We start from the raw sequence: 25359 nt of genomic DNA, 5'->3' as shown, positions 1-25359 counted from the left end.
GGGAGAGCAGCTATTGAAAAAAATTACAGGGTAGGAATGGCAGACAAAGGCACTAAAAAGACTCTGAATCATTCTAATTTTTATGGGGAGTGGGAGAAAGCATACCCAGCTTAACCAATTTACATCATTTGGCTTTAGAAAATAAACATATACATCATGCTGGTAATTATGTGTCTTGTTTCACATTCAGGGATTAAAGTCGTTTTAAGAAAATACTTGAAAATATAGAAGTGGAAAGCAATAAAATGAAATGGCAAAAAAAAAAAAATTAGCTATTGAAGTACAGATGCTCCTCGACTAATGGTGAGGTTGTGTCCCGACAAAGACGTGTTAGTTGAAAGTTTCTTAAGTCAGAAATGCATTTAATATACCTAACCTACCGAACATCATGGCTTCACCTACCCTACCTTAAAAGTGCTCAGAACACTTACATTGGCCTATATTTGGGCAAAATCATCTAACACAAAGCCTATTCTATAATAAAGTATTGAAAGTCTCATGTAATTTGTTGAATACTGAAAGTGAAAAACAGGATGGCTGCATGCACACTCAAAGTATGGTTTCCACTGAATGTGTATCACTTTCACACCATCATCAAGTTGAAAATTTTTTAAATTAAATTTTCATGAGCTGGAAATCATCTGCATATCTGTTACCATTTAAGGAAATGACTTAATGAAGCTCATTTCCAAACCTATAAATCATTTTCTTTCTCAATCAAGTACCTCCATGTAAACTGAGTCACAAGAAAAACTAAGTTACTCGCGGAGACCTCTACACATTAGAGTGGAGGACAGCCAATGAGCACTCCACATTTTATCTCCACAAAGAGATAGAAAATGCACTTGGCAGCCGGGCACAGTTGCTCACACCTGTAATCCCAGCACTTTGGGAGGCCGAGGCCAGCGGATCACAAGGTCAAGAGATCGAGACCATCCTGGCCAACATAGTGAAACCCCGTCTCTACTAAAAATACCAAAATTAGCTGGGTGTGGTGGTGCACGCCTGTAGTCCCAGCTACTCGGTAGGCTGAGGCAGGAGTATCGCTTGAACCTGGGAGGCGGAGGTTGCAGTGAGCCGAGTTTGCACCACTGCACTCTGGCCTGGGTGACAGAGCGAGACTCCATCTCAAAAAAAAAAAAGAAAGAAAGAAAAGAAAAGAAAATGCGCTTGGCTAAGGGGGCCACTAAGGTTGCTCCTAGAGTATGCGTGAATTTCGGAGAATTTTTTTTTTTTTTTGAGACAGAGTCTCGCTCTGTCGCCCAGGCTGGAGTGCAGTGGCATGATCTCGGCTCACTGCAAGCTCGAATTTTGGAGAATTTTTAAAGAGAATTTACTATCACTAAAGGAAATTGACAAATGCAGCCCTGAACTTTGAGTTAGTGATTCTTCTGAGTTTTTTAGTAACATTAAAAGATGGTAAAATGCATTTTCTCCTTTCAAGCAAGCATGACAGCGATAGAAGAAATAGTTCATAATGGAATTATACAAGGACTTTGGAGATCATTTACTTTAAAGCCTCATTAACTAGGACTTCTATAATTTAGGTTTGATGATAATTTAAACAAAGCCTGCGCTGAAGTGGACTCTGCTAGGTAAAGCTTTATAGAGAAAGAGAGTTCTTGATAGCAGAAACAAGATGACAGAGTTAAACAAGCCTCAATCATATACGTGAATTAAACCATTTTTCTCCATTTGTTAGATAGGACCCCTAAAAGACTGTTCTGGGCACCAACACATTATGAAAAAGAGGAGAGAAGGAGGAAGAAGGAGAGGCAACAGCAGCAATAGTTAATATTTATTGTTGTGACTCGCCAGGCAATGAGTTAAGATGTTTATAACAATTTTTTTCATTCAATACATACATGGAACAATAACCTGATCAGCCAGATACCATTACAGGTCTGGGAACTTTTATCTGTAATTCCAAAATCCAGGTTTTTTCATAACTCATTTACTGACAAAGCTTGGCCTGACCTGACCCAGCTGGGCAGCAAATCCTGACCCAAAGTGACAAGAGGCTATTTGCCGTCTTCATTTATCCCACTTACTGTTGCTCGCAGGCTTAGCTGCAGACCTGTGAATGTGATTGACAGCAGGAAACTGTCCCAGACACCCCCGTGGAGGGCTGTGTAAGGCTGCACTCTGCATTACCTTTCTAAGCTCTGAAAAATTCTGAACTCAAAAACAAAGTAGGCCCCAAGAGTTTCAGGTAAGGGGTCATGGAACCTGTGCTAACCCCTTTCTGTAGATAAGAAAACAAAATCTCCGAGGCTGTAAAGTCAATAACCTGCCCAAGCTCACATGGCCAGTGAGTGAACGTACAGCAGAGACGGGATTCAGCACCAGGCAGGTCCAACTCCAGAACCTGCATCATAGTTAGATGTGGCTTGTGGGACTGCCATGCCTTTCCATTAAAATGGAAATTAATACAACCACATTTAAATTATACTTTTTTTTAGAGACAGGATTTGCTCTGTAGCCCAGGCTGGAGTGCAGAGACACAATCATAGCTCACTGCAGCTTCAAACTCGTGGGCTCAAGAAATTCTCCCACTTCAGCCTCCCAAGTAGCTGGGACTTAATTTTTATTTTCAGTAGAGAGAGGGGTCTCACTATATTGCTCAGGCTGGTCGTGAACTCCTGGCCTCAAGTGACTACGTTGACCTCCAAATGGACTGGGGTTACAGGCCTAGGCCACTATGCCTGGCCTTAAGTGATGCTTTTAGCTAATTGAGATAAGTCACTGATATGGTTTGGCTGTGTCTCCACCCAAATCTCATCTTGAATTGTAGCTCCCATAATCCCCACGTGTCGTGGGAGGGACCTGGTAGGAGGTAATTGAATTATGGGGGTAGCTTTTTCCCATGCTGTTCTTGTGATAGAGAATAACTCTCAGGAGATCTGATGGTTTTATAAAGGGCAGTTCCCCTGCACACTCTCTCTCTTGCCTGCCACCATGTAAGACATGCCTTTGCTCCTCCTTTGCTTTCTGCCATGATTGTGAGGCCTCCCCAGCCACGTGGAACTGTGAATCCATTAAACCTCTTTTTCTTTATAAATTACCCAGTCTCGGGTCTGTGAGAACAGACTAATACAGTCACTGAGCATGCTAAATGAATGAGCTCACTGTTCTTAAGATGTCTGTAAACAGCCATGACCCACTCACCCGGTCCCTGCTTTCTTCCCGGCTGTCCATTTCTCGAATCTTCTCCAAAATGGTGTCCTCAGTGGACCCAGTCATGCTCAATCTGCCCCTAAGGAGGGCTGCGATTTTCTCCCTAAATGAGAAGTACTGGCTTTGTGAGGCTGTGACTGCATCCTGACTGGCCTTCAAACTCTTCTCCAACTCAGAAGAGCTTTTCTTCAGGAGGCTCACTTCCTGCTTTGAGGCATCCCAGACCTGCTGGCCAGCAAGCAGCCTTTCTTGGAAGATCTTAACTTCCCTTTCAAGAGCTTCTTTTGCTCCTACAGCACTGAGCAGGTCCTAAAATGATTACAGAAAGTGAAGACAATAACATTAGAAGTCAACAGGGTACACCTGCATTTGCTATAGCAAATTCATTGACTTTGCCTGCTAATGACTACAAGAGGTTGGGTTAATTACTCCTTCCATTTTTAACTCCAAGTTCCCTATAGTCTCCTCATAGTTATTAAATCCTAATGGTATGTCAGGAAAATTTAGGTGTCTTAAAAACAGAAAAGGGGGCCAGGCGTGGTGGCTCACACCTGTAATCCCAGCATTTTGGAGGCTGAGATGGGCGGATCACTAAGGTCAGGAGTTCGAGACCAGCCTGGCCAACATGGTGAAACCCCACCTCTACTAAACAAAAATACAAAAATTAGCCTGGCATGGTGGCACACAACTGTAATTCCAGCTACTCGGGAGCCTGAGGCAGGAGAATCGCTTGAACCTGGGAGGTGGAGTTTGCAGTGAACTGAGATCACTCCACTGTACTCCAGCCTGGGCAACAGAACAAGACTCCATCAAAAAAAAAAAAACAACAAACAAACAAAAAAAACAGAGAAGGGATATAAAATATAAAATCTGGGTTAGAAAAAAGAAGGAAACTTTGACACATAAGGCTTTTCTGTGTGGAACACTAGAAAGAGTTAATAAAAACAAATCATTGGATAACATATTAGTAGATTCAGTCCATATGTAGAATATGTTTATAGAACTATCTTTCTCAAGCTTGGTGTATATGGAAATTTATTTTTAATAAATAAGCTCTCAGAGTCCTAGCTAGGCACTAACAATTATTTGAATAAAGATGCCCCCTCAATGCTATTTTAAATAATACAGGAATATTCTCATAAAAACATCATTGCATAAAAATATTCATTGACTTCCAATATCCAATATTCATTGCATATCCCCTTGTCTCATAAAGGCAATTAATGCAGAAAGAACCTGAAGAAAGGAAACAGAAACAACTAGCCATTTGGTAGGTGGGAGGATTAAAAGTAGAGGGAAAGTATCATACTTAGAAGAATAATCCTAAAGAATATAATATGGGCTGGGCACAGTGGCTCACACCTGTAATCCCAGCTCTTTGGGAGGTCGACACAAAAGATCGCTTGAGCCCAGGAGTTGGAGACCAACCTGGGCAACTTGGTAAACCCCCATCTTATATAAAGTAAAATAATTAGCCATGCATGGTAGCATGTGCTATGGTCCCAGCTACTTGGGAGGGTGAGATAGGAGGATTACTTGAGCCTAGGAATTCAAGGCTACAATGAGCAGTAATTGCATCAGTGCACTCCAGCCTTGGTGACACAGCATGACCTTGTCTCAAAATAACAACAACAAAAGAACATAACATGTGAAATTAGGTTCAGAAAAATAATGAAGGACATAAAGAAGGTTACCTGTGCACTTAATTCTATTTACCATAATCTAGAATGGCCCACAGAGGCACCAAACGAGGATTTTTCTTCCCCCGGGACGGAGTTTCACTCTTGTTGCCCAGGCTGGAGTACAATGGCACAATCTCGGCTCACCACGACCTCCGCCTAGTGGGTTCAAGTGATTCTCCTGCCTCAGCCTCCCGAGTAGCTGGGATTACAGGCACGTGCCACCACGCCCAGCTAATTTTGTATTTTTAGTAGAGACAGGGTTTCTCCATGTTGGTCAGGCTGGTCTTGAACTCCCAACCTCAGGTGATCTACCCACCTCGGCCTCCCAAAGTGCTGGGATTACACGCATGAGCATCTTTAAAATTGATTTTTTTAAATTATTTTTTAACATCAAGTTCCAAAATACATGAATTCACATTAAGAAATATTAAGCGGCGTGTTAACTAGCATTGCTATAGTATTGCTGCCTAGTTAACTGGTTAAAAAAAAAAAATTATTAAAAATAGCATGTTAGAGGTAAAAAGCACTAAAAAGAAACACAATATCTTTAAATAACAGACTCTACATCTAAATGAGCTGATAACATTTCAGGCTGCCAGTTAAAATGCAATCATCTCTTCTGCATTAGAACTGAGCTTTAAAAGAAATTTCTCTCCATTAACAGCTTGGAAACAGGAAAAAGGATAGCCTGAAACACTAGTTCCTATTTTTTATAGGAAACATAACATCTTATTTTTTTTCATTATGGTGACTTTTTTAAAATCAAGGAAGTCTCAGGCATCAATTTGAAAGAAAAGTCACAGAGTAGATATGTAGTTAGAGAAGCCTGCCCTTTTCAGAGATGTAATAACTCAACTAATTATGGAATCTATTTTGTAAAATGCCTTTTGCTTTTCAAGGTCTTGGTTTCCCCTTTCCTTTGCTAAACTAGTCATCTCTGTAGAGAAGCCCCACTGTTGCTGCTAATTAAATGACGGTCCTTAAAAGTAGAGTCAAGGACACTTTATCACAAATTCAATATTTTAACAGTTTACAGATTTCTCTTCAGATCATAATACAATAGCTTCTCACTTGCTCAATTAGAGTAACTAGTATCAGTAAAGGTAATAATAAATTGGGTGCATATTTTACTTGGAAACTACAGTCGTTCCTTGGTATCCTTGGGGAATTGGTTCTAGGACCCCAGAGGATATGAAAACCTGAGGATGCTCAAGTCTCCCATATAAAATGGAATCATATTCTCATATAAGCTACACATATTCTTCTGTATACTTTAAATCATCTCTAGATTACTTATAATACCAAATACACTGTAAATGCTAGGTAAATAACTGTTATCGTGTGTTGTTTTAATTTGTATTATTTTTATTGTTGTTTTGTTATTTGTATTGGTTTTTTCCCATTTTTTTTATCCATAGTTGGTTGAATCCACAAATGTAGAACTTGTGGATGCAGAGGGCCGACTGCACAGTCTGATGTGTGGTTAGAAAACTGAGGTCCTAAATTCAATGATGCTGGGATGGAAATTAATCCTAATCACTTTAGAATTCTAAAACCATATGGAATATTATATATTCACTAAAGATCCTCAAAATACACAAAAAAAATCTCAGATGCTTGTGACCTATGGAGTTACTGTCAATTTGGAGTAGACAACTCAACTGGCAGCTAACACCTCAAGACCAATAAACACAATTAAAATATTTCAACTATGAGGAATTTTTCTACCCCAATATCATACTATTGTTTCACCGACTTCGAGAAAAGGGCCAAAACAATCCTCTCTAACAAATCCAAAGAACATTTTCTTTTTAAACCTAGGCATCAACATTTATGTCTAGTGAAAATCACAAAATCAGTTTGTGTTCATAGAATACAATGGTGTCTGTGAGCAGGTTGGGTTTCTCTTTTTCAGGCACATTCAGCTCAGTGTACCCTAAGCTGTTTCTTGTATAAAATGCAGGACTCGAGAGCCAGAGTGACAAGGGGATGGCCGCTCCCTTAGTGCTCTGATTAAGTGCTGCAGGATTCAGGGCCACAGGGCTGATCTTCTGGATATAAATGTCCTCAGACTGCAAATGCAATTACTTATGCAGCTCTCAGGAGAAAGCCACCAGAGTGGAGTCTGGTTCCATGGCTACCTCAAGGATACACCGAAGTAAGCGGCATAAAATAATGTGACATCACTACCACTGGCCAGGACCTGGGGATTGCTGTCAGACCATACTGACATACAGGACAAGAAACAAGAAGCTTCCTGAGAGCAAAACCAAGACTGACCTCCACAGAGGAAATCACAGAGGGCAGGCCCTATAGACTGTGATGGGGATCACTTAAAAAAAAATTTTATAATTAATAAATCTTTAGGTTCAGTCTGACTGAAGCAACAAATGTAAAATGATTGTTTCAAAATTACTTTTAACAAAAACTTTTATAAATAATATGATTATGGCATTCAATTTAGCTTCCCATTTAAATGCACGAGTCTGCATTAAGTAATGAAACTATCCAAAGTTTTGCGTTTTAAAAACACAGTTGATTCCTGTTCTGTTGCTAACTATTTTATGGATTTAGATACACATGAGATCAAATTGCCACTCAAAAGTACAATGACTGATTATCATGAGGACAGAGAACCTGTGGCTTGAGCTTAATTCCTTCAATCCTAGATCAATTTTATAAAATTAAAAAATCAGTTGGTTAATTCTACCTACTGCAGTTATGATTAACAAAAAAGCTCAGAAATTCCCCCAAACAGGCAGTCTCATACATTGCTGGTGGAAGTGTGAACAGGTATAAATTATTGGTATAAATACATAACAAAACTTAATATGCACACATCTTTTGGCCCTGAAATTCCAGTCCTGAGAATATATCTATCAGATAGGTTACTAAATATAGAAAATGAGGAATATGCAGTTATCCAATTATAATATAGCAAAAGACAATGTACTACATGAATATTCATTGATATGTAACTTCTTAAACAAATATGAGACATCCATACTATAGAATATGATGTAGTCTTGAAAAGAAATGGGGAAGTTTTTTATATACCAATATGAATGACTCTCCAAGATACAGTTAGTGAAGAAAGTAAGGTGTCTAATAGTGCATCTATACAAATAACAATGGTACATAGTATAGTACCATTTGTACTTTTATGAAAAGAATATCTCTAGAAACATGCACAAGCAACTGCCAATTCTCATCACCTCTAGAGAAGGGAACTGTAGCCAGGGGTCAGAAATGAAAGGAAGATGTGATAGAATAGTGGCAACTATGAAAACACCAGGGAATTTTAGTCCATTTAAAGTGTTTGAGTCAACAGTGATATGAGCATAAATATACACATGCACATGCACACACACATTCCCCCCCTCCCAAACTTGGGCTGCATTCACAAAAGTAAAGTATTTAGAATGAGAGAGGTGATGACCTGCTCTATTTCCTTTGAATTACACCAAGCCTGAAGTTTGGCATTCAGTTCTGTGATTCAAACTTTAATACAGATAAAACCCTCCTTGGACAGTGCTATTCAAATTTACATTCTGGTACCACTCCTGCACCTGCTGTTCCCAGTCCCAACAAGATCATTTCAGGAATTGAGGGTAAGAGATTAGCAATTTCTATAGCAAGTTGACACTGATGCAACATCCAAATACCATAGACTCCCTTTTTTTTTTTTTTTTTTTGAGACAGAGTCTCACTCTGTCACCCAGGCTGGAGTGCAGTGGCATGATTTCAGCTCACTGCAACCTCCGCCTTCCGGGTTCAAGTGATTCTCCCGCCTCAGCCTACCGAGTAGCTGGAGCTACAGGCGTGTGCCACCATGCCCAGCTAATTTTTGTATTTTTAGTAGAGATGGGGTTTCACTGTGTTGGTCAGGGTGGTCTTGAACTCCTGACCTTGTGACCCACCTACCTCGGCCTCCCAAAGTGCTGGGATTACAGGTGTCAGCCACCACACCCAGCCTATACTCCATTTTTGAATGAAGTATGGACCTATTCACGCTTTGTTAGACTCATGTGGTAAGTGGCTAGTGGTGAGAGTTGCATATCTGTTGCACACTGAAGGAACAGGCTACAAATGTGATATTTTAAAGCTGGTTTGCCAACTATAATCTAAATAAGTATATAAAATCCAGAACCCACTTCTTTCCTCAAAAGAATTTCATCACATTTAAACATAACTATACCTTTACAAAATAAACTAATAGAACTGTCGACAGATGAAGGATTGAAGATGGATTTTGAAAACACATTTGTTTCAGACGGGCATGGTGGCTCACACCTGTAATTCCAGCACTTTGGGAGGCCAAGGCAGGTGGATCACTTGAGCTCAGGAGTTTGAGACCAACCTGGGCAACATGGTGAAACCCTGTCTCTATCAAATATTTTTAAGAAAAAATAAACAGAAAAAAAAGGAAAGCTGAAATTACAATTGTTTAATTTGAATACAAGGTACCTGCAAATATACTGAGCTTGTTGAAATTGCTTTAAAATCTATTCTCAACAAACCTCTGTTAGATTTGTTTTCTACTGTAAGTACCTGAAAAGCAAAACATAAAAACAGTTTCCTAGCAGCTGGGCGTGGTGACTCACACCTGTAATCCCAGCACTTTGGGAGGCCGAGGCAGGCTGATCACCTGAGGTCCGGAGTTCAAGATCAGCCTGACCAACATGGAGAAACCCTGTCTCTACTGAAAATATAAATTAGCTGGGTGTGGTGGCGCATGTCTGTAATCCTAGCTACTGGGGAAGCTGAGGCAGGAGAATCACTCGAACCTAGGAGACAGAAGTTGCAGTGAGCTGAGATCATATCATTGCACTCCAGCCTGGGCAACAAGAGCAAAACTCAGTCTCAAAAAAAAAAAAAAAAAATTTCCTATACAACAGGCACTGAAAGCAACATTGTCATCAATCCAACCAAGATTAACTAAGTGAACTAGCAAGAAGCAGCTCATTGTCACAAATTTTAAATACTAACGTAAGCAGTATTCATTCAAAGTGTGTATGTAGAACTTTAATACAGGGAATTTTAGTCATAATAAAACTTATGACTAAAGAACAACAAAAGGAAGGCTATGAGTATAACAGTGATACTAGTGATTCATTATACTAATCTCCTACACACAAAGAAGAATGTGTACAATTTGGGTAATTCTATTCTTTCTCCGATGTTTATTCTGATTTTCATTATTGAAATTTAATTTTATGTCTGTGGCTTCTAATACTTAAAAATTTGGACTGTGCTTGGTGTATCTTATTAAATATTTTTTTCTGTTCATTCATTTTATAGAATTTAAATAATTTTTTTCTATTAATTCATTTTATTGTATTTTATAGAAGTATTTGTCAGCAATGGACTGGAAATAAAGAAAAAAGTATTCTCCCCCAAAGATAGTTTGAAAAAAAATTCACATTCAGAGTTTAGGAAGGAGAATGGCAAAAGTCTTGAAATCATGTTCTAAGAGGAAATGTTAAAAGAACGGGAACATTTATCCTGTAGATGTATTCAAATGATAGGAAGACTCGTGTAGAAGGAGGATTAGGTTTCTCCTGCTCAGGCCCATGAGCCAATAGAATGGAACCTTCAGAGAAACATTTTACTTCAAAATGAGGAAGACCCTCCCCAAATCTGAGCTTTCCCAATGACATCATCAACTCTGGAAAATTAGAGTTCAGCTTAAGTTTGAAATTCTCAACATTGACAAAATCAGTACAGTTGACAACAGATTTAGCTGCCCAAGAGGCCAGTGTGTTCCTGGGTTTCACTACAGCCCTGCAGACACTCTGCCCTGAACTGATCAGACTGTGCTTGGAGGACCATCAACAGTTCCCATCTGGAAATTGTAAAAGGGATACGGCAAAATGGAATGTGCTCAGCATCACATGCTAAGATTAGACCCATAATAAAAAATATTTATATAATCAAGTTATTTAACATATGGATTTAACTGATTTTAAATTTTTAGAATGAACCTAAAGACAAACTACTAAAGACTTAGTTACAGCTACAGAACAGAATGTAAACTTGGACAAGGTAAATACAATAATATGATAAAAACTGGGAAGTATATAGAAAGAAGAGGCTAAAAAATAGGAGGCATTAGAAGTTCTCAAGGAGCAGGGCTTCAAGATGATGGACTAGAGGCATCTATCAGCTGCCCTTCCACAAAGAAGAATAAAACAGCAAGTAGATAATCACAGTTTGAATAGATCATCAAAGACAGAACATTGGAATTCAACAGAGAACCGACAGGAAACACCTAGGGCAAGGAAGGGAAGGAAAGAGAAGCAGCCTGCTTGGTTGGCCAGGACAAGCTGGGAGCACAGAGAAGCTCCCCAGTGCAGGGAAAGGGGAGTGACAGACCTGCAGTGTCCATACTCCCATCATGGATTCCTCCAGTCCCAGCCACCAGAGAGCCCCTCACAGGCCCAGAGATCAACATAGGGAGCTGTCTGCAGACTGCACAATGGCATTGCTCCAGAGAGGGAGCTCAGGCTGAATCCCAAACACCCCCCTGAGTCCTAGGCAGCTACAGCAAGATGCCATTTTGAGAGCCAGCCTCCACCAGACATCACCCTGCCTTGGGGCCCAACAGCCCCTGCATCTCCACATCCAGGAGCCCCACTGCCATACCCCACCTGCAGCTGCTGCTTCAGCTGGCTGCTGCTGCCAGGGCCAAAGCCAAGCCACTGCAGCAACCCCACCCCACTAACAGCAGGCCACCATCGCACATATACAAGTCTCCCAAGGACAGGCTCCCCAATGCATAGGTGCCAACTGGGGCCGAAGCACGTGTTCCCCAGCTGCCTGCCTACAGCTGCAGCCACTAAAACCAACCCCACCTTCTCCAGCAGCAGGGCCCCACTGCAGCTACCGCCTCCCCTATCAACGCACTCCTCCAGGAGTCCAGGGATCACCCCACCCTTGCACATCACAGCCAGTGCTGATAGGCACCACCAGGGGGTCTGAGGACAGGCTCATCTGGTTTTGCTCTGCCCCTATCCCCACCCCAGTGCATGAAAACACCATCCGGGGACTTGGGGATTACTCTGCCACATCCACCATCATTAGCACCTGAGCACTTCCACCAGGGACCTGAAGATGGACTCACTTACCCTGTTGCTACCACCACATATGGCACCCACCTGCACACACAACCTGCAGGCACAGGGCCTGGCCTGCCCAGCCATCACAGCCACTGCCAACACCAGCACAGACAGCTTGAAAGCCAAAGCATTGTCCCACAACTGCTACTGGGATAGCCCATGCCACACTGCTCCCCAGGGACTGAAAGACCCACCTGCTGCTGCCACTGCCAGTATAGACCCACCTAGACCTGCTAAGACCAGTGCCAGCAAATGCCACCCTGCGGCCTAATAACAGGCACTCTTGGCCCACTGCTGTTCCCATCGGGGCCTGAGGACTGGCCCACCTGGTATCCCTATCCCCAGCAAAACTTCCCACAACTCCACCAACAACCACACCCTAAGCTCTTGAGGAAATAATGGACACCAATGACACTATTTACAGCTGAACAAATTAGGAAACTACACTGCTGCACACACCCACAATCAGAGCCAAAGTGCCCTACCCAACCAACATCATAGATGCATCTCCAGGAAAACATCCTCCCCTACAAAAGCAAATCCAAAATATGGAAGAAGTGACTGTCACACCAGATGCACAGATGCCAACATAAAGACACAAGAAACGTGAAAAAGCAAGGAAATATGATGCCTCCAAAGAAGCACAATAGGACTCTCCAAGATGGCAGACTAGGGACATTGAAAGCAGTTCTCCTCAGAAAGAAGATCAAAGTTACTAGTGAATGGACAAATTGTGAATGGAAAACTGAAAGAAGTGAGCCAGGACCTGTCAGAGTGCCCACAAAAAGAAGCTGAGCTGCAGAAAAGGAAAGCAACAAGAGGCTCGCAGAGGTTGACCCCTGAGAAGCTCAGAGCCCCACAGAAAGGGTAGGTGGGAGAGCTTCTCTGCTCCACTCACCTCTCTGACTATCCCCTGACTGTTAATCTGTTGGTGAGCCCCTCTGCCCTTGTGATCCAGGGCAACACTATTGGGGGCATCTGAGAACTTCTCAGGGACAGAGAACTGGGTGGCCAGCTCACACAGACATGCCCACACTCCCCTCACACCTGAGCTGAGACTGTGGGTACCATACTGGTCATGCACCCATAGTGGGAAACAGCCCTGCCCAGGGACTCTCCAACCTTGAGTCACTGTACCACTAGGTCTCTTGCAAACATACCCCACAACCCATTCTGACTTTGGCAGGTGCAGGGGTCTGGTAGGCCCCAGGGAGCTGCTGGATCCCTGGAGATTTAACTCTCAACATGGGGCACCTCTAAGGGAGAGGGGAGCACAGCCCACCAAGTCCCTGTTGGGACAAAGGAAACACAGGTAAGGTGCCAAGTACTAAAGGAGGCAGTCCCATAGCCAGGGAAGATATGTAGAGAGGGGTCATCTCCACCCCACTTATGCAGTTATGGACACAAGAGTGGTTCTTCCCACCAGGGGACAGTGAGCACATACTTGGATATAGCATTTTTTTGTGCTATTCACAGCGGCTCTACCATGCTGAAAGTGAGCCCCATGCTGCTCAGGCTTTTACAAAGGGAAGGGACCCCCTCCCCTACCCTACACAGAATGGCACCATCCTGGAAAAGGAGGACAGACAAACCATGGAGGTACTTGCTCTGGCCTTGGGGAAGAGAGTCTCCCCTGAGCCCATTTTGGTGGTAGTCATCAGAAGGGCATACTGGTAGCCTGCAGCCACACTGTGGCCAAAAACCAAAGGACCAAGTCTTTATGAAAGGGAAGTCATGAGCCCTGCAACAGGGGTTTGATAGGGAAGCAAATCACATTTCTGCTGGCTCAGGGCGAAAAGCAAGGACACTCCCCAGCCCCTCCCCTAAGGCCTCAGCACACCTACACCCCAACACCATCTCTTCCCACCCACTCCTCCCCCAAAACGCATCAAGGCACCTGCTTTCACTGGACATCAGCCTACCTGCCAGCTCTTACTCTTAAGCACCATTTACTGGACTGCAGTTTCAACTGCACTACCAAATACAAAATCTGCTACCAGAAGGGCTTAGTGCTAGTCCACAAAATTAGCCTCCCAGGACCTCTGCACCCCCAGCCCTACAGAAGACAGAATATCTAAACAGGAGAAAGAATTTTAGATCTTGACAACCAGCCTTTCTAATTAGTTCTTACAGCCAAAATACAGCTTCAACAAGCATGATCTAAGAAAGCCACCACACAGAAGCTATCCACAACCAAGGAACATATACAGCAGTTTGGGCCCCTGAAATCACCCAGAAATGAAGCCAAACAATCACACATAATATATATCACAGCCATACCCCTAAGAGAAAAACCGAATTTAAAAAAGAAGTCCCATTCGAACAATAGCAAATTCAAAAATAAGAAGCAACATCTCCCTGAGAAGGACTCAGTGCAAGAACTCCAGCAGTACAAAAAGCCAGAGTGTTTTGACACCTCCAAAGCACTGCGCTAGCTCTCTCACAATGGATCTTAATTGGAACAAAATATCTGAAATGACAGATAAAGAATTCAAAATATGAATTGCAAGGAAACTCAATAACATCTAAGAGAAATTTGAAATCCATTATAAAAAAAAAACAGAAAAATGATTCAGGATATGAAAGATTAGATGCCCATATTAAGAAAAAAAAATAGAATTGCTCAAATTGAAAAAAATCACTAAAGTAATTTCAAAATAATGTTAGAGCTTTAATAATAGATTACACTAAGCAGAAGAAAGAATTTTAGATCTTGACAACCAATCTTTCTAATTAACCGAGTCAGACAAAAATAAAATTTCAAAAAGAATTTTAAAAATGAACACAGTTTTTGAGAAATATGGCTTTGACCAAATCTTCACAAATCTTCAACTTATTGGCATTCCTGAAAGAGAAGATGAAAAAGTAGTATACAACTTGGAAAACAGATTTGAGGGGAAAATTCAGAAACTTTTCCCTAATCTTACTAGAGAGGTTGACATCCAGATTCGAGAAATTTAGAGAACTCCTATGAGATAGTATACAAGAAGACCATTCCCAAGGCATATAGTCATCAGACTATCCAAGGTCAATTAGAAAGAAAAAATCTTAAAGGCCCCTAGAAAAAAGGGCCAAATTACCTAGAGAAGAAAACCCATTAAATTAATAGTAGGCTTCTCAGTAGAAACTTTACAAGCCAGAAGAGATTGAGGTCCTATTTTTAGTCTCCTTAAAAGAAAAAAATTGCCAGCCAAAAATTTCATACCAAACTAAGCCTCATGAATGGAGAAATATAGTCTTTCCCAGACAAGCAAACATTAAGAGAATTTATCACCACCAGACCAGACCTACAAGAAATGCTCAAAGGAGTTCTAAACATGGAAATGAAAGAATAATACTTGAGACTATAAAAGCACACATAAGTACAAAGTTCACAGACCCTATGAAGCAATTACACAATTAAGACTACAAAGCATTATAGTCAATAATAATTTAACTGTACATTTTAAAATAACTAAAAGAGTATAATTGGATTGTTTGTAACACAAAGGAAAAATACTTGAGGGGATGGATATCCCCATTCTTCATGATATGATTATTACACATTGCATGGCTGTATCAAAATATCTCATGTACCCCATAAATGTACACACCCACTATGTACCCACACACTTTTTAAAAAAAAATTTAATAAATAAAAATTAATTTTTACTTTAAAAAAAGACTACAAAGTAACTAGTTAACAACACTATGACAGAAACAAAACCTCACATATCAACAATAACTTTGACCATAAATGGCCTAAATGCTCCACTTAAAAGAAGTAGAGTGGTAAATTGGATTAAAAAGCAAGACCCTACATTCTCTTTCCTCTAGAGACCCATCTTGCATGTAATAACACACACAGGCTTAAAGTAAAGGGATGGAGAAATACCCATCACACAAATGGAAAACAGAAAAGAGCAAAAGTTGCTATTCTTGTATCAGATAAAACAGAATTTAAACCTACAACAGTAAGAAGAAAAAGAAAAGAACTACATGATGGTAAAGGACTCAATTCAACAAGATTTAACTATCCTAAATATATATGCACACAGATTCAGAGCACCCAGATTTATAAAATACTACTATTAATAGATCTAAGAAAAGAGATAGCCATACAATAATCATGGGAAACTTCAACACCACATTGACAGCAAAAGTCAGATCATTAAGTCAGAAAACTAACAAAGAAGGTCTGGACTTAAACCGGACTTTCAACAAAATGGACCTCACAGACATCTATAGAATACTGCACCCCACAACCACAGAATGTATATTTTTCTCATCTGCAAATAGAACATTCTCTAAAATTGAACACATGCCTCAGTCATAAAGCAAGTCTCAATAAATTTAAAAAGAAACTAAATCATATCAAGCATCTTCTCTGACCACAGCGGAATAAAATTAGAAATCAACACCAAGAAAAACTCCCAAAACCACACAAGCACATGGAAACTAAACAACCTACTTCTTAATGACTTTTGAGTAAACAATGAGATTAAAGCAGGATTTAAAAATTCATTGAATTGAATTAAAATAAAGATACAACATATCAAAACCTCTGGGATACAGCAAAAGTAGTGTTAAGAGGAAAGTATATAGTGCTAAATGCATACATCAAAAACAGAAAGATCTCAAATTAACAACCTAATATCACACCTAAGGGAACTACAAAAACAAGAACAAACTTAACCCAAAGCTAATAGAAGAAATAACTAAGATCAGAACAGAACTAAATAAAATTCAGAGCCAAAAAAATATAAAAGGATGAACAACATAAAAAGTTTCTTTTTTGAAAGGATAAACCAAATTGACAGACCACTAGCCAAGTTAACCAAGAAAAAAAGAAGAACCAGAGAAGCACAATCAGAAATGACAAAGGTGGCATTACAACTGATAACACAGAAATACAAAAGATCCTCAGAGATGACTATGAACATTTCTATGTATCCGAAAATCCTAGCCAGAGAAATCAGACAAGAGAAAGAAATAAATGACATCCAAATTGGAAAAGAGAAAGTTAAATTGTCCTTCTTTGCAGACAACATGATCTTATATTTAGGAAAGTCAAAGACTCCAAAAAAAACTCTTGAAACTTATAAATAAATTCAGTAAAGTAGCAGAATACAAAATAAACATACAAAAATCAGTAGTGTTTCTATACACTAACAATGAACTACCTGAAAAAGAAATCAAGAAGGTAATCCCATTTGCAATACCAACAAAAACATAAAATAATTTATAAATTTAACCAAGGAAAGGAAAGACTTCTACAAGGAAAACTACAAAACACTGATGAAAGAAATTAAAGAGGACACAAACAAATGAAAAGACATCTCATGCTCATGGATCAGAATAATTAATGTTGTTGGCTGGGCACAGTGGCTTATGCCTGTAATCCCAGCACTTTGGGAGGTCAGGGCAGGTGGATCACTTGAGGCCAGAAGTTCAAGACCAGCCTGGCCAACATGGCAAAATCCTGTCTCTACTAAAAATACAAAAATTAGCCTGGCATGGTGGCATGTGCCTGTTGTCCCAGCTACTCAGGAAGCTGGGCACGAGAATCGCTTGAACCTGGGAGGTGGAAGTTGCAGTGAGCCAAGATCACACCACTGCACTCCGGCCTGGGAGACAGAGCAAGATTCTGTCTCGGAAAAAAAAAAAAAAAAAAAAGATAAATTAATGTTAAATGACCACATTACCCAAAGCAGTCTACAGATTAACTGTAATCCCTATCGAAACATTAATGTTATTTTTCATAGAAATAGAAAAAAATCATAAAATTTCTATTGATCCACAAAAGACCTTAAGTAGCCAAGGCAATCCTGAGCAAAAAGAACAAAGCTGGAGGCATCATACTAACTGACTTCAAAATGTATTTCAAGGCTATAATAAACAAAACAGCAGGGTATTGGTATGAAATAGACACATAGACTAAATGGAACAGAATAAAGAAACTAGAAATAAATCCATATAATTATAGCCATCTGATTTTCAACAATGGTGCCAAGCATATACATTGGGGTAAAAGAGAGCCTCTTTAATAAATGGTGTCAGGAAAACTAGACATCCATATGCAGAAGAATGAAACTAGGTCACTATCTTTCTCATCATACACAAAAATCAATTCAAGATGGATTAATGAGTTAAACCTAAAACTATAAAACTACTAGAATAAAATGTAGAAGAAACACTTCAAGACATTGGCTAGGAAAATATTTTATGGCTAAGATCTCAACAGCACAGGCAACAAAAACAAAAGTAGGCAAATGGGACTATATTAAACTAAAAAGCCGCTATACAGCACAAGGAACAATCAACAGAGTGAAGAAACAACCTGCTGAATGGGAGAAAATATTTGCAAACTATTTATCCAACAAGGGACTAATATCCAGAATACATACAGGAACTCAAGCAACTCAACAGTAAAAAAAAAAAAACAAAAAACTAATCTCAATAAAAAGTGGGCAAGGACTTGAATAGACATGAATAGAACATGAATAGACATGAATAGGACATGAATAGAAGTTCACGAAAGACATACAAATGGCAAAAGGTTTATTTATTTATTTATTTAAGATAGAGTCTCCCTCTGTCACCAGGCTGGAGTGCAGTGGTGCAATCTCGGCTCAGTGCAACCTCCACCTCCCAAGCTCAAGCGATTCTCCTGCTTCAGCCTCCCGAGTAGCTGGGATTACAAGTGTATATCACCACATGCAGCTGATTTTTTGTGTTTTTAGCAGAGATGGAGTTTGGCCATGTTGGCCAGGCTGGTCTCAAACTCCTGACTCAGGTGATCCACCCACCTCGGCCTCCCAAAGTGCTGGGATTTGTCCCAAAAGGTATGTTTTTAAAATGCTCAACATCACTAATCATCAGGGAAATGCAAATCAAAACCACAATGAGGTATCATCTAACCCCAGTTAGAATGGCTATTATTAAAAAGACAAAAACAAATAAACAAAAATAACAGATGCTGGCAAGGACACAGAGAAGAGGTAACTTTTGTAACACTGTGGTGGGAATGTAAATTAGTATGGCCACTATGGAACACAGTATGGAGATTTCTCAAAAAACTAAAAATGTAAATACCACACACCCAGCAATCCCACTACTGAGTATTTATCCAAAGGAAAGGACATGAGCATAACAAAGAGATTCCTGCACACTCATGTTTACTGCAGCACTAGTCACAATAGCAAATATATGGAATCAACCCAAGTGTCCACCAACGGATGAATGGATTTTTTTTTTTTTTTTGAGACAGAATCTCGCTCTGTCACCCAAGCTGCAGTGCAGTGGCGTGATCTCGGTTCACTGCAACCTCTGCCTCCTGGGTTCACGCCATTCTCCTGCCTCAGCCTCCTGAGTAGCTGGGACTACAGGCGCCCGCCACCACACTTGGCTAATTTTTTGTATTTTTTAGTAGAGACGGGGTTCCACCGTGTTAGCCAGAATGGTCTCGATCTCCTGACATTGTGATCCACCCGCCTTGGCCTCCCAAAGTGCTGGGATTACAGGTGTGAGCCACCACACCAGGCCTGAATAGATTTTTTTAATGTGGTATATATACATAATGGAATACTATTAAACCACTAAAAAATGAAATCATGTAATTTGCAGGAACATGGATGGAATGAGAGGTCATTATGTTGAGTGAAATAAGCCAGGCCCAGAAAGACAAATATCACATGTTCTCACTCATATGCAGGAACTAAAAGAGTTGACTCATAGAGTTAGAGAATAGAAAAATAGATTCCAGAGACTGGGAAGGGTAAGTGGGTGGGAAGAGGGATGAAGAGAGATTGGTTAATGGATACAAGCACACAGTTAGACAGAAGAAATAAGCTTTAATGTTCATCAGCAGAGTAGGGTGACTATAGTTAACAATGTATTGTATATTTTGAAATAGCTAGAAGAGAGGACTTGAAATGTTCCCAACACATAGAAATGATAAATAGTTGAGGTGATGAAGACCTTAAATACCTTGACTTGATCCTTACACATTCTATGAGTGTAACAAAATAGTACATGTACCCGTTAAATACATCCAAGTATCGTGTAGCAATAAAAAATAAAAAAAGTAGGAGGCATGAAATTCTTCATATTTCATAGCAGAAAGTCTTTGCCAAATACTGCCTCAAATTGATGAATCAGGAATAAAATTGTATTACTTTAAAGTTTTAGTTTTTTGTTTGTTTGATTTTGTTTTCAGACAGGGTCTCACTTTGTCACCCAGGCTGGAGTGCAGCGGCTCAATCTCAGCTCACTACAACCTCCACCTCCCAGGTTCAAGTGACTCTCATGCCTCAGCCTCCCAATAGCTGGGATTACAGGCATGCACTACCATGCCCAGCTAATTTTTGTGCTTTTGGTAGAGATGGGGTTTCACCATGTTGACCAGGCTGGTCTTGAACTTCTGGCCTCAAGTGATCTGCCTGCCTCAGCCTCCCAAAATGCTGGGATTACAGGCATGAGCCACCATGGCTGGCCACTTTAAAGTCTTAATGGTAATTTTCAAAAGAACTAAAAAAGAGAAACAGTTAAAACAAGTCATTTTGTAGGAGTCTTATAAATAGCTTTTCTTTTTATTATAGAGATGGGGATCTCACTATGTTGCCCAGGGTGGCCTTGAACTCCTGGCCTCAAGTGATCCTCCAGCCTCAGCCTCCCAAAGTGTTGAGATTACAGGCATATGCCACCATCCCCAACCCAACTTTAATTTTTTATAATATGGGCAGATATTATTTGGTGTTTATTTTCATTTTAATTCCTCACCCACGGACTAGAACTCCCCCAACCTCACAGGCAATAAGAAGGAGGGTTCAAGTAAGAAAAGTTTGAAAGATCTAAGGCTGTTTAGCCAGAAGAAGGACTTAGAAATCCATAATAAATGTCCTTAACCACTGGAAAGGTGGCCATAAAAAAAGGGATTTTCATTTATTCAGCGAAGTTTCACAAGTGAGTACCAGGATGAGGAGTTGAATTATAGAGACTCTAATCCTGACTTGCTACAATACGGAACTGCCAAACAATTAGAACTTCACAAAGATGAGACGGACCTCCTTATACACTAGTGAGTTCCCCGTTTCTAGAAGAGTTAAAGGAAAGGTTGAACATTAGCTAGTCAGGGAAATTGTTTTAAAACATGATTCTTATTTCACATAGAGAGTTAGATGATCTAGATTCTAAATGGCCTGAAGGTCACTTCCAACTTTATGATTCTAGAATTGTAAAGAGATCTGTAATTTCTTTAGTAGTCTATCTCATCTAGTCATTTCTTACTTCCAGGAACTATTTCCACATGACTATAAATTAATCTCATGTTTATTGTATCCCTAGGTAAAAGTAAATAACTAGGAAAGGGAAATGAAAACACTGAACACCAATTGTGTGCCAGACACATACTAAGTATTTTATGTATATTTTATCATTTAATTCTAACATAATAGTAAGAGAGCCTTATTTTCCCATTTTACAGATTTTAAAAACTAAGGTCCAGGCTGAGCATGGTGGCTCACGCCTGTAATCCCAGCACTTTGGGAGGCCGAGGCAGGCAGATCACGAGGTCAGGAGTTCGAGACCAGCCTGGCCAACATAGTGAAACCCCATCTCTACTAAAAATACAAAAATTAGCTGGGCATGATGGTATGTGCCTGTAGTCCCAGCTACTCGGGAGGCTGAGGCAGGAGAATCGTTTGAACCCAGGAGGCAGAGGTTGCAGTGAGCCGAGGTCACGCCACTGCACTACAGCCTGGGCAACAGAGCGAGACTCTGTCTCACAGAAAAAAAAAAAACAAACAAACTGAGGTCCAAAGAGATCAAGATACGTGCCTGCAATCACATAGCCGAATGATTCTGGAGCCAGGATAAAAACACAAGCAGCCTAATTAAAGAGCCTAGCTTCTTAACCGCTCTGTGCAGTGTCTCTCTCTCTCTCTCTCTTTTTTTGAGACAGAGTCTAGCTTTGTCGCCCAGGCTGGAGTGCAGTGGTGCCATCTCAGCTCACTGCAACCTCTGCCTCCCAGGTTCAAGCGATTCTTCTGCCTCAGCCTCCCAAGTAACTGGGATTACGGGCGCCCACCACATGCTTGGCTAATTTTTGTATTTTTAGTAGAGACGGGGTTTTGCCGTGTTGGTCAGGCTGGTCTCAAACTCCTGACCTCAAGTTATCCGCTCACCTTGGCCTCCCAAAGTGCTGGGATTACAAGCATGAGCCACTGCACCTGGCCTGTGCAGTGTCTCTCTTACATACTCCACTGTAAGCTAACAAAAAAGGCAGAACTGACATCATTGCAAATCCAGGCCTGCCTGACTCTAATACCACTTTATTTCCTAGCTTTAATTCTTGCGAGTAGAATTAAATGCAACGTGGAAGTTTAGTTTCTGATCTCAGTGATTTTAACTTCTATACTTCATAGGAAATGCGTGTGTGGCTTGCCCAGGCAAAATGACTACTTCCCTCAACAGTAGGTTATTTCAAGAAAACCAAGGGAAAAAGTACCAACCTTTGGTAGTTTTTAAGACATACTTCAGTATGAACTACTAAAATCTTTTCAAGTAATATATTTATCATATATATGACAAATCACTTGGATTTTTATTTGCGAAATTTTCTTGAAGGAACTGAAGTAGAGTCTTCGAGCAAATCAGAAAAGCTGAGTTCTGTAGAAACCACACCCTAGCCCTGTGGCTACTTCTACTTCTGCAGTCCTTCTGGACTTCGCTAATAAAGTAAGTTTCCTACCTCAAAAACAGAGCTTTAGAAAGCATTATGAAGACTCTTCCTGAGGCTGTTAATGTGTCAGTAAAACCACTTGATGGTATTTTTAAGTAGTAAATCTTTGGGAGTCACAATCCTATGAAAAAAGTACTTTATTAAAGACCTCAAGTTTTTTTATTGCCCATATAATTTTTTTTTACAATTTTTATGATTTTGGCAGGAACTTCATCCCAAAGTGAATGTGTTTCCAAAGTCTGAATAACATTGCATCAGTCATTTACAAGTGAAGACACTTATATAAGAAGAGGAATAAGTTCTGGTTTTTGAATGTGCTGTTACAACACATTTTCTTAATCATTTCCTACTACTGATCTCTAGAGATGCATTTTTATAAATAAATATTAAATTCTTCCTAATAGTCAAGTCTTTTTTAACCCCTCTTCTCCCCCCAATATTCAAATCTTGATAATTTAATAACTACTAGTTATAATTGAATTAAAATTACTCACTGAGGATATTTGCATGGCTATTTATTGTTGTTGTTCCACTGACTAATAAATAGTTTCTGGCATCAGACTTGAATGTAGGATGTAGCTGTGAATATATATGGAAAGAGGATTATTGCTGAAGGTACAATAACGTAATGATCTGGGTTCAAATCCTAGCTTTGCCATTTAACAGCTGTGTGAACTTGAGCAAAGTGAATAACCTCTCTGATCGTTAGCACAATGACTGTGCCAATGGTAAGTATTCAATAAATGAGCATTGATAAATCATCGGTTTTGGTTTCTAAGCACCACTCCCCAGTATTAGGAACCAAAGCTCTTTAAAGAATTGGCTGGTAGGCCGGGCACAGTGGCTCATGCCTGTAATCCCAGCACTTTGGGAGGCCAAGGTGGGTGGATCACTTGAAGTCAGGAGTTCGAGACCAGCCTGGCCAACATGGTGAAACCTCTCTCTACTAAAAATACAAAAAATTAGCTGAGCGTAGTGGCACGTGCCTGGAATCCCAGCTACTAGGGAGGCTGAGGCAGGAGAATCAGTTGAACCTGGGAGGCAGAGGTTGCAGTGAGCTGAGATCGCGCCACTGCACTCCAGCCTGGGAGACAGAATGAGACTCTGTCTCAAAAAAAAAAAAGAATTGGCTAGTTTGGCTGGTTTTAGTTCAGTGGCCTGAATATCGCAAGAGAGCCTGTGATGACTTCTTCAGCCAGAGATCAAGGAAGACTTGAGAGACGAAAGGACTCATGCTACAAGGTCACAGGGTACATCCTGAAGGAGCTTCTGCTGGACAAATTTGGAGAATTTGGAGCACTGAAAGAGAATAATTGATTACAACACAGTAAATAAATAAAAACCCCTGTGCCCATAGAATTGAAAACAGAAGGAAAGAAAATAAAGAAAGCTTTTCTTTACAGAAGACTACTGCCTAATAGATGGGAGGAATGACAAAATTAGAATATTATCACTTTGCCACCCATGATGTAATAGTTAATCCAGACAAGAATCGGTGGATGCTAACATCACTAGGTAAAGTCAGAGGGAACAGGAATAACCTGATAATGATCACCCCATAGAAACTTAACTGCAGAAGAGAAAAAATGTACCCTTACACCAAAGAGATTGGTAGTTAAACTTAGTGTCATCAGCAATGGAACACTCTAACATTATTTGCCTTCTAATAGAATGCAATATGAAATATAATATATAATATTCTTGCCAAAAGCCTTAACCTGAATCCAATCCAGCCTCTAGATCCAACTTTTAAGTTTACAGGATATAGAGAAACAAGTTAAACCACACAGTGAAGAAACAATCAGGCCACTGCTCTGGACTCTCCAACATGTCAATGCTATTTAAAACAACAACAACAACAACAACAACAAAAACTGACACTAATCAACAAATGCAGTGAATTAACCTAGGTAAGATCCCAATTTGGGGAAGAAAACTGCTGTAAAAGACATTCTTGTAGCAAGTGGTGAAATTTGAATGTAGAATGATACTAGATTATTATTAGCTAAGCCAAACTTGGTGGCTTAAAACAACAAACACTGATTATCTCACAGTTTCTATGCATCAGGAATCTCGGCACGACTTTGCTGGTGGTGGTTCTGGCTCAGGGGCTCTCCTAAGGTTAGGGCCAAGCTGTTGAGCAGGGTTGCAGTCCTCCCCAGGACTGACCAGAGGAGGATTCCCTACTGGGCTCACTCACATGGTAGCTGACAGGCCTCAGGTCGTTACCACATGGGCCTCCCGAGAGGTGGCTGAGTGTCTTCACCACATGGTAGCTGACTTCCCTCTCCCTAGACCTACCTCACAACATGGCCCCTGGCTTCCCTCAAGAGCAAGTGACTCCAGAGAGATCAATAGAGTGTATTTAAGACAGAAGCCACAGCCTTTTTATAACCTAATATTAAAAGTGATATCCATCATTTCTGACATATTCTATTCACTAGAAGGGAATCACTAAGTCCAGACCATGCTCAAGAGGAAGCATATAAAAAAATGTGTGTGCTTGAAAACACCACCGATGGTATCCGGCATTATAGTTAACTTTCACATGCAGCAGTGGTATTGTGGTTACATATGGCAATGTCCTTATTCTTAGGATAAATATGCTGACATAGTTAGAGGCAATACATATGAAGTCTGCAACTTATTTTCAAGTGGTTCT

General features: G+C 40.3%; 1 protein-coding gene across 1 annotated transcript in view; it reads right to left on the bottom strand.

Annotated features, from left to right (window-relative positions):
* The window catches only part of CCDC170 (coiled-coil domain containing 170), a 132193-nt gene that overhangs the window by 50135 nt on the left and 56699 nt on the right, over positions 1 to 25359 (bottom strand). The window contains exon 6 of the mRNA XM_054490746.2: positions 3169 to 3486. Within this exon, the coding sequence (XP_054346721.2) occupies positions 3169 to 3486 (318 nt within the window). The remainder of the gene's footprint in view (positions 1 to 3168; positions 3487 to 25359) is intronic.

This window comes from Pongo pygmaeus, chromosome 5 (assembly GCF_028885625.2).
Source record: "Pongo pygmaeus isolate AG05252 chromosome 5, NHGRI_mPonPyg2-v2.0_pri, whole genome shotgun sequence".
NCBI lineage: Eukaryota > Metazoa > Chordata > Mammalia > Primates > Hominidae > Pongo > Pongo pygmaeus.
Note: the sequence above shows the minus strand (reverse complement) of the source record. Positions and strands in the feature narration are given on the sequence as shown.